General features: G+C 63.8%; 1 protein-coding gene across 1 annotated transcript; it reads left to right on the top strand.

Annotated features, from left to right (window-relative positions):
* The first annotated feature begins 362 nt into the window (after positions 1-362).
* VMA22 (vacuolar ATPase assembly factor VMA22) lies at positions 363-9,705 on the top strand. Its single transcript, XM_082077225.1, has 7 exons — positions 363-636; positions 708-814; positions 2,161-2,264; positions 4,883-4,962; positions 6,800-6,940; positions 7,821-8,033; positions 9,598-9,705. The coding sequence occupies exons 1-7, from the start codon at positions 630-632 to the stop codon at positions 9,612-9,614; spliced, it is 669 nt and encodes a 222-aa protein (XP_081933351.1). The 5' UTR covers positions 363-629; the 3' UTR covers positions 9,615-9,705.
* Positions 9,706-10,500: the final 795 nt, after the last annotated feature.

Below are 10,500 nucleotides of genomic sequence, written 5' to 3'. Positions count from 1 at the left end.
TGGGGACATTGGGGTGTTATGGGGACATTAGGGGGGGTTATGGGGACATTGGGGGGGACATGGGGACATTTTGGGGGTTCTGGGGACATTAGGGGGGGTTATGGAGACATTAAGGGGGTTTATGGGGACATTGGGGTGTTATGGGGACATTAGGGGGGGTTATGGGGACATTGGGGGGGGGACATGGGGACATTAGGGGGGGGACATGGGGACATTATGGGGACATGGGGACATTATGGGGACATGGGGACATTATGGGGACATATAGGGACACTGGGGGGGACATGGGGACACAACCAGCCCCCCCCGCCCCCCCCCGCGACCCCACAACAACACAGACCCCTCCACTCACCATAGTGGCGGCCACCCCGCTCTCCACACGCCACACGCCGGCACCTCCCAACACCGCCGCCGCCGATTGGCCGGGAGCGTGGGGGCAAGCCAATGGGAGAGCCCGGCGCTGCGCCCTCAAGCAAGATGGCGGCCGAGCCGGCGTCACCCCACCGCCCCGCCGGCCCTCAGCCAAGCCCCGCCTCCCGCCCCGCTGCGAGCGCTGATTGGCGGAGGAGCGGAGGGGACGGCTGCGATTGGAGGAGGCGGCGGCGCGGAGTGAGGCGGCGGCGGCGGCGATGGAGGGTCCGTGAGGGGCGCCCCGGGGGGGGTTTGTTTGTGTAGGGTCGCCCATAACGCTCTGTTTGTTTCTATAGGGTCGCCCGGGCTGGATATGGAGCTGGACGAGGCGCTGCTGGAGCTGCTGGGGGCGCTGGAGGCGCTGGGGAGGAAACGGGAGGAGCTGGAGGGGCTGATGAGGGAGGTGAGGGGACAGGGGGACATTGGGAGGGGGGACATGGGGACAGGGGGACAGGGGGACATGGGACATGGGGACAGGGGGACAGGGGGACAGGGGGATATGGGACATGGGGACAGGGGGACATGGGGACAGGGGGACAGGGGGACTTGAGGGATATGGGGACAGACAGGGGGACAGACATGGGGACAGGGGGATATGGGGATATGGGGACAGGGGACATGGGGATATGGGGACATGGGGACAGAGGGACATGGGGACAGGGGGACAGGGGGACAGGGGACAGGGGGACTTGAGGGATATGGGGACATGGGGACAGGGGGACAGACATGGGGACAGGGGGATATGGGGACATGATATGGGACAGGGGGACATGGGACATGGGGATATGGGGACAGATGGGGACAGGGGGACAGAGGGACAAGGGGATGGGAATATGGGGACGGGGGAAATGGGGACATGGGGATATGGGGACATGGGGACAGGGGACTTGAGGGATATGGGGACAGACGGGGGGATATGGGGACAGGGGGACAGGGGACAGGGGGATATGGGGACTTGGGGACTTGAGGGATATGGGGACAGACATGGGGACAAGGGGACAGGGGGATATGGGGACAAGGGGACTCAAGGGATATGGGGACAGACAGGGGGACATGGGGACAGTGGGATATGGAACAGGGGGACAGGGGGACAGGGGGACATGGGGACTTGAGGGATATGGGGACAGACAGGGGGACATGGGGACAGGGGGACATGGGGACAGGGGGACAGGGGGACATGGGACATGGGGATATGGGGACAGACGGGGACATGGGGACAGGGGGACAGAGGGACAAGGGGATGGGAATATGGGGACAGGGGGACATGGGGATATGGGGACGGGGGGCAGGGGGACTTGAGGGATATGGGGACAGACGGGGACAGGGGGACAGTGGGATATGGGGACTTGAGGCATATGGGGACAGACATGGGGACAAGGGGACAGGGGGACATGGGGATATGGGGACATGGGGACAGGTGGACAGGGGGACATGGGGACATGGGACATGGGGACATGGGACATGGGGATATGGGGACAGACATGGGGATATGGGGACAGGGGGACATGGGGACAGGGGGATATGGGGACAGGGGGACATGGGGACAGACAGGGGGATATGGGGACAGGGGGACAGGGACAAGGGGATGGGAATATGGGGACAGGGGGACAGTGGGATATGGGGACAGGGTGATATGGGGACAGGGGGGCATGGGGACATGGGGACAGGGAAACATGGGGACATGTCACCCCATGTCGCCCCCTGTCCCCACGACCCCTGAGCTGTGTCCCCATGTCCCCACGTCCCCAGGGCTGGCTGTCCCTGTCCCAGTCCCGTTACTCGCTGGGGTGTCACCGTGTGTCGTCCCTCCAGTACGGGGCCACCATTGTCCCCCGCGTCACCGTCCTGCCCAGGTGGGGACATCGGGGGACATGGGGACACTGGGGGACATGGGGACACTGGGGGACATGAGGAGACATGGGGACATTGGGGGACATGGGGACACTGGGGGACATGGGGACACTGGGGGACATGAGGAGACATGGGGACATTGGGGGACATGGGGACACTGGGGGGACATGAGGAGACATGGGGACATTGGGAGGGGACATGGGGACACTGGGGGGACATGAGGACTCATGGGGACACTGGGGGACATGGGGACACTGAGGGGACATGGGGACACTGGGGGACATGGGGACACTAGGGGGACATGGGGACACTGGGGGACACTGGGGGGACATGGGGTCACTGGGGGACATGGGGACACATGGGGACACTGGGGGACATGGGGACACATGGGGACACTGGGGGACATGGGGACACTGGGGGACATGGGGACACTGGGGGGACATGGGGACACTGGGGACACTGGGGGACGTGGGGACACTGGGGGACACTGGGGGGACATGGGGACACTGGGGGGACATGGGGACACATGGGGACACTGGGGGACGTGGGGACACTGGGGGACACTGGGGGGACATGGGGACACTGGGGGACATGGGGACACATGGGGACACTGGGGGACATGGGGACACTGGGGACACTGGGGGGGACATGAGGACACTGGGGGACATGGGGACACTGGGGGACATGGGGACACTGGGGACACTGGGGGGACATGGGGACACTGGGGGACATGGGGACACTGGGGGGACATGAGGAGACATGGGGACACTGGGAGGGGACATGGGGACACAGGGGGGACATGAGGACTCATGGGGACACTGGGGGACATGGGGACACATGGGGACACTGGGGGGACATGAGGACACTGGGGGACATGGGGACACTGGGGGACATGGGGACACTAGGGGGACATGGGGACACTGGGGGACATGGGGACACTGGGGACACTGGGGGACGTGGGGACACTAGGGGGACATGGGGACACTGGGGGACATGGGGACACTGGGGACACTGGGGGACGTGGGGACACATGGGGACACTGGGGGACATGGGGACACTGGGGACACTGGGGGACGTGGGGACACTGGGGGGACATGAGGACACTGGGGGACATGGGGACACTGGGGGACATGGGGACACTGGGGACACTGGGGGACGTGGGGACACTGGGGGGACATGGGGACACTGGGGACACTGGGGGGGACATGGGGACACTGGGGGGGACATGAGGAGACATGGGGACACTGGGGGGACATGGGGACACTGGGGGACATGGGGACACATGGGGACACTGGGGGACATGGGGACACTGGGGGACATGGGGACACTGGGGGACGTGGGGACACTGGGGGGACATGGGGACACTGGGGACACTGGGGGGGACATGGGGACACTGGGGACACTGGGGGACATGGGGACACTGGGGGGACATGGGGACACTGGGGACACTGGGGGGGACATGGGGACACTGGGGGGGACATGAGGAGACATGGGGACACTGGGGGGACATGGGGACACTGGGGGACATGGGGACACTGGGGACACTGCGGGGGGGACATGGGGACACTGGGGGGACATGAGGACACTGGGGGACATGGGGACACTGGGGGACATGGGGGGACATGGGGACACTGGGGGACATGGGGACACTGGGGACACTGGGGGACATGGGGACACATGGGGACACTGGGGGACATGGGGACACTGGGGGGACATGGGGACACTGGGGGGGACATGGGGACACTGGGGGACATGGGGACATGGGGGGACATGGGGACACTGGGGGACATGGGGACACTGGGAGGGGACATGGGGACACTGGGGGGACATGGGGACACTGGGGGGACATGAGGAGACATGGGGACACTGGGAGGGGACATGGGGACACAGGGGGGACATGGGGACTCATGGGGACACTGGGGGACATGGGGACACTGGGGACACTGGGGGACATGGGGGGACATGGGGACACTGGGGGGACATGAGGACACTGGGGGGACATGGGGACTCATGGGGACACTGGGGGACATGAGGACACTGGGGGACATGGGGACATGGGGGGCCATGGGGACTCATGGGGACACTGGGGGACATGAGGACACTGGGGGACATGGGGACATTGGGGGACATGGGGACACTGGGGGACATGGGGGACATGGGGACACTGGGGGGACATGAGGACACTGGGGGACATGGGGACACTGGGGGGGACATGAGGACACTGGGGGACATGGGGACACTGGGGGACGTGGGGACACTGGGGACACTGGGGGACATGGGGACACATGGGGACACTGGGGGACGTGGGGACACTGGGGGACATGGGGACACTGGGGACACTGGGGGACGTGGGGACACTGGGGGACACTGGGGGGACATGGGGACACTGGGGGGACATGGGGACACTGGGGGACGTGGGGACACTGGGGGGACATGGGGACACTGGGGGGACATGAGGACACTGGGGGACATGGGGACACTGGGGACACTGCGGGGGGGACATGGGGACACTGGGGGGGACATGGGGACACTGGGGGACATGGGGACACTGCGGGGGGGACATGGGGACACTGGGGGGACATGGGGACACTGGGGGGTTCAATGTCCTGTGTGTCCCCAGGCAGGACCCGGGGGGACACTGGGACTTCCTGGAGGTGACAGGGACACGGGACCCCCAACAGCCCCGGGGGGGGGATGATGGTACGGGGGGCACCCATGGGTGGGGGGGGGCCCTTGGGTGGGGGTCCGTGGGTGCTGGGGGGTCTATGGGTGAGGGGTCTATGGGTGCTGGGGGGTCTATGGGTGCTGGGCGTCTATGGGTGCTGGGGGGTCTATGGGTGCTGGGGGGGTCAATGGGTGGGGGGTCTATGGGTGCTGGGGGGTCTATGGGTGCTGGGCGTCTATGGGTGCTGGGGGGTCTATGGGTGCTGCGGGGGTCTGTGGGTGCTGGTGGGTCTATGGGTGCTGGGGGTCTATGGGTGGGGGGTCTATGGGTGCTGGGGGATCTATGGGTGGGGGTCTATGGGTGCTGGGGGTCTATGGGTGCTGGGGGGGTTTATGGGTGGGGGGTCTATGGGTGCTGGGGGGTCTATGGGTGGGGGGTCTATGGGTGCTGGGGGTCTATGGGTGCTGGGGGGTCTATGGGTGCTGCGGGGGTCTGTGGGTGCTGGTGGGTCTATGGGTGCTGGGGGTCTATGGGTGGGGGGTCTATGGGTGCTGGGGGGTCTATGGGTGCTGGGGGTCTATGGGTGGGGGTCTATGGGTGCTGGGGGGTCTATGGGTGCTGGGGGTCTATGGGTGCTGGGGGATCTATGGGTGGGGGTTCTATGGGTGGGGGTCTATGGGTGCTGGTGGGTCTATGGGTGCTGGGGGTCTATGGGTGGGGGTCTATGGGTGCTGGGGGGTCTATGGGTGGGGGGTCTATGGGTGCTGGGGGTCTATGGGTGCTGGGGGTCTATGGGTGGGGGGTCTATGGGTGGGGGTCTATGGGTGCTGGTGTGTCTATGGGTGGGGCTCTATGGGTGCTGCGGGGGTCTGTGGGTGGGGGTCTATGGGTGCTGGGGGTCTATGGGTGCTGGTGGGTCTATGGGTGGGGGTCTATGGGTGCTGGGGGGTCTATGGGTGGGGGTCTATGGGTGCTGGGGGGTCTAAGGGTTGGGGGTCTATGGGTGGGGGGGAGTCTATAGGTGCTGGGGGTCTATGGGTGGGGGGTCTATGGGTGCTGGGGGGTCTATGGGTGCTGGTGTGTCTATGGGTGCTGGGGGTCTATGGGTGCTGGGGAGTCTATGGGTGCTGGGGGTCTATGGGTGGGGGGTCTATGGGTGCTGGGGAGTCTATGGGTGCTGGGGGTCTATGGGTGGGGGGTCTATGGGTGCTGGGGGGGTCAATGGGTGGGGGTCTATGGGTGCTATTGTGTCTATGGGTGCTGGTGGGTCTATGGGTGCTGGGGGGTGTATGGGTGGGGGGGTCTATGGGTGCTGGGGGGTCTATGGGTGCTGGGGTGTCTATGGGTGCTGGTGGGTCTGTGGGTGCTGGGGGTCTATGGGTGCTGGGGTGTCTATGGGTGCTGGTGGGTCTATGGGTGGGGGGGTCTATGGGTGCTGGGGGGTTTATGGGTGGGGGGTCTATGGGTGCAGGGGTGGGTCTATGGGTGCTGGGGGTCTATGGGTGCTGGTGTGTCTATGGGTGCTGGGGGTCTATGGGTGGGGGGTCTATGGGTGCTGGGGAGTCTATGGGTGCTGGGGGTCTATGGGTGGGGGGTCTATGGGTGGGGGGTCTATGGGTGCTGGGGGGTCTATGGGTTGGGGGTCTATGGGTGGGGGGGAGTCTATAGGTGCTGGGGGTCTATGGGTGCTGGGGGTTCTATGGGTGCTGGGGGGGTCAATGGGTGGGGGTCTATGGGTTGGGGGTCTCTGGGTGGGGGGGTCTCTGGGTGCTGGGGGGTTTCTATGGGTGCTGGGGGCGGGGGGGCGGTCTATGGGTGTCTATGGGTGCTGCTGACCCCCCCGTTAATGTGGGGTGTCTGTGCCCCCCCCAGGGCTGCGGCAGCGCCGGGGTGACCCCGTTTCCGGGGAGGGGACCCCAACGTCCCCCCCCCGTGACCCCCACGACCCCCTGAGGTGGTTCGGGGTCCTAGTGCCCCCCAGCCTGAGGAGGGCGCAGGGGAACTTCAGCAGAGGTGAGGGGGGACCCCAAAAATGGGGGGGTCCCCAAAACTGAGGGGGGCCCCAATATGTGTGGAGGGGTCCCCAATACCTGGGGGGTGTCCCAATACTTTGGGGGGGGGTCCCAAAGATCTTGGGGGTCCTGATTATTCAAGGGGGGTCCCCAAATGTTGGGGGGGTCCCCAAAACCTTGGGAGGGTCCCCAAGACTTGGGGGGGGAGGTCCCAAAGATATTGGGGGTCCTTTAAATTCAAGGAGGGGGGCCCCAATACTTTGGGGGGGTCCCAAAGATCTTGGGAGTCCCGGAAATTCAAGGGGGGGTCCCCAAAACTGGGGGGGTCCCCAGAATTTGGGGGGGGTCCCAAAGATCTTGGGGGTCCTGGATATTCAAGGGGGGGGGAGTTCCCCAAAACTGGGGGGGGGTCCCCAAAACCTGGGGGGTCCCCAAAAACTTGGGAGGGTCCCCAAGACTTGGGGGGGGGTCCCAAAGAACTTGGGGGTCCTGGATATTCACGGGGGGGGTGTCCCAAAACTGGGGGGGGGCAATAACTGGGGGGTCCCCAGAATTTGGGGGGGTCCTGGATATTCAAGGGCGGGGTCACCAAAACTTTGGGGGGTTCCCAAAGATCTTGGGGGTCCTGCATATTCAAGGGGGGGGGGGGTCCCCAGAATTTGGGGGGGGGGTCCGAATGATCTTGGGGGTCCTGGAAATTCAAGGGGGGGGTCCCCAAAACTGGGGGGGTCCCCAAAACCGGGGGGTGGGACCCCAAAGTAAAGGGTGGAAAGGGTTAAAGGTTATGACCCTGTGTCACCTCTTAGTGTCTCCGTCCCCCCCCCCGTGACCTCTGACCCCCCCCCGTGACCTCTGACCCCATGACCTCTGCCCCCCCCCAGGGGTGACGGTGGCGGTGGAGCTGGCCGGCCTGCAGGGGGCGCTCACCGCGGCCACCGAGCGGTACCGGCAACTGATGGCAATGAAACGGAAACGAGGGGACAACGGGGACATCGAGACCACAGGGGACATCGAGACCATCGGGGACATTGAGACCGTCGGGGACATTGAGACCGTCGAGGACAATGAGACCACGGGGGACACGGGGAGCTCAGGTGACACTGAGAGCCTTGGGGACATTGAGACTATGGGGGTCATGGGGAACTCGGGTGACAATGACACCCTTGGGGACATTGAGACCCTTGGGGACATCGAGACCATGAGGGACATGGGGAGCTCAGGTGACAGCAGGACCCACAGGGACATTGAGACCATGGAGGGACATGGGGACAGTTGGGGACATTGAGACCCTTGGGGACATTGAGACCATGGGGGACACGGGGACTCTTGGGGACATTGAGACCTTTGGGGACATTGAGACCATTGGGGACATCGAGACCGTCAGGGACAATGAGACCACGGGGGACATTGAGACCATCGGGGACATCGAGACCGTCGAGGACAATGAGACCACGGGGGACACGGGGAGCTCAGGTGACACTGAGAGCCTTGGGGACATTGAGACTATGGGGGTCATGGGGAACTCGGGTGACAATGACACCCTTGGGGACATTGAGACCCTTGGGGACATCGAGACCATGGGGGACATTGAGACCATGGGGGACATGGGGACAGGTGGGGACACTGAGACCCTTGGGGACACTGAGACCATCGGGGACATTGAGACCGTCAGGGACAATGAGACCACGGGGGACATGGGGAGCTCAGGTGACACTGAGACCCTTGGGGACATTGAGACTATGGGGGACATTGAGACCCTTGGGGACATCGAGACCATGGGGGACATGGGGGCCTCAGGTGACAGCAGGACCCACAGGGACACTGAGACCATGGAGGGACATGGGGACAGTTGGGGACATGGGGACCTCAGGTGACACCAGGACCCTTGGGGACATTGAGACCATGGGGGACACGGGGAGCTCAGGTGACACTGAGACCCTTGGGGACATTGAGACCATGGGGGACACAGGGACCCTTGGGGACATTGAGAGCCTTGGGGACATTGAGACTATGGGGGTCATGGGGAGCTCGGGTGACAATGACACCCTTGGGGACATTGAGACCCTTGGGGACATCAAGACCATAGGGGACATTGAGACTGGGGGGGACATGGGGACCCTTGGGGACATCGAGACCACGGGCGACATGGGGACCTCAGGTGACAGCAGGACCCTTGGGGACATTGAGACCATGGGGGTCATGGGGACCTCAGGTGACACCAGGACCCATGGGGACATTTTGAGACTGGGGGACATGGGGACCCTTTGGGGACACTGAGACCATGGGGGACACTGGGACCCTTGGGGACATTGAGACCCTTGGGGACATCGAGACCTTGGGGGACATGGGGACTCTTGGGTGACACCAGGACCCTTGGGGACATTGAGACCCTTGGGGACATTGAGACCATGGGGGACATGGGGACTCTTGGGGACATCGAGACCTTGGGGGACATGGGGACTCTTGGGTGACACCAGGACCCTTGGGGACATTGAGACCATGGGGGACATCGAGACCTTGGGGGACACGGGGACTCTTGGGTGACACCAGGACCCTTGGGGACATGGGGGCCACCAGGTGACAATGAGACCCTTGGGGACACGGGGACCCGAGGTGCCACCAGGACCCTTGGGGACCCCCCGTACCCCTGACCCCCAGGTGACACCCGCGGGTGACAACGTGGGGACCCACGGGGACCTGCCCGGAGGTGACGGCGACGTCCCCAACCTGTGACGGTGCCACCGTGTCCCCTCCAATAAACAAGTGTCACCAAGTGTCACCAAGTGTCACCTCCTCACCCATATGGGGTCACTTTATGGCACCGATGCCACCTGGCGGCCATATTGAGGTCACCAATGTCACCTGGCAGCCATCTTGAGGTCCCTTTGATGGCACCGATGTCACCTGGCGGCCATATTGAGGTCACCAATGTCACCTGGCAGCCATCTTGGGGTCACTTTGATGTCACCAATGTCACCTGGCAGCCATCTTGGGATCATTTTGATGTCACCAGTGTCACCCGGTGGCCATCTTGGAGTCACCAATGTCACCTGGCAGCCATCTTGGGGTCACTTTGATGTCACCAGTGTCACCAGGCGGCCATCTTGGGGTCACCAATGTCACCAGGCGGCCATCTTGGGGTCACTTTATGGCACCGATGTCACCTGGCGGCCATCTTGATGTCACCAATGTCACCAGGCGGCCATCTTGGGGTCACTTTGATGTCACCAGTGTCACCAGGCGGCCATCTTGGGATCATTTTGATGTCACCAGTGTCACTAGGCGGCCATCTTGGGGTCACCAATGTCACCTGGCGGCCATCTTGGGGTCACTTTGATGTCACCAGTGTCACCAGGCGGCCATCTTGGGGTCACCAATGTCACCAGGCGGCCATCTTGGGGTCCCTTTGATGTCACCGATGTCACCTGGCGGCCATCTTGGGGTCACCAATGTCACCAGGCGGCCATCTTGGGGTCACTTTGATGTCACCGATGTCACCTGGCGGCCATATTGTGGTCACCAATGTCACCTGGCGGCCATCTTGGGGTCCCTTTGATGTCA

This window comes from Streptopelia decaocto (genome assembly GCF_964273445.1).
Source record: "Streptopelia decaocto genome assembly, contig: HAP1_SCAFFOLD_701, whole genome shotgun sequence".
In the NCBI taxonomy this organism is placed as follows: Eukaryota; Metazoa; Chordata; class Aves; order Columbiformes; family Columbidae; genus Streptopelia; species Streptopelia decaocto.
Note: the sequence above shows the minus strand (reverse complement) of the source record. Positions and strands in the feature narration are given on the sequence as shown.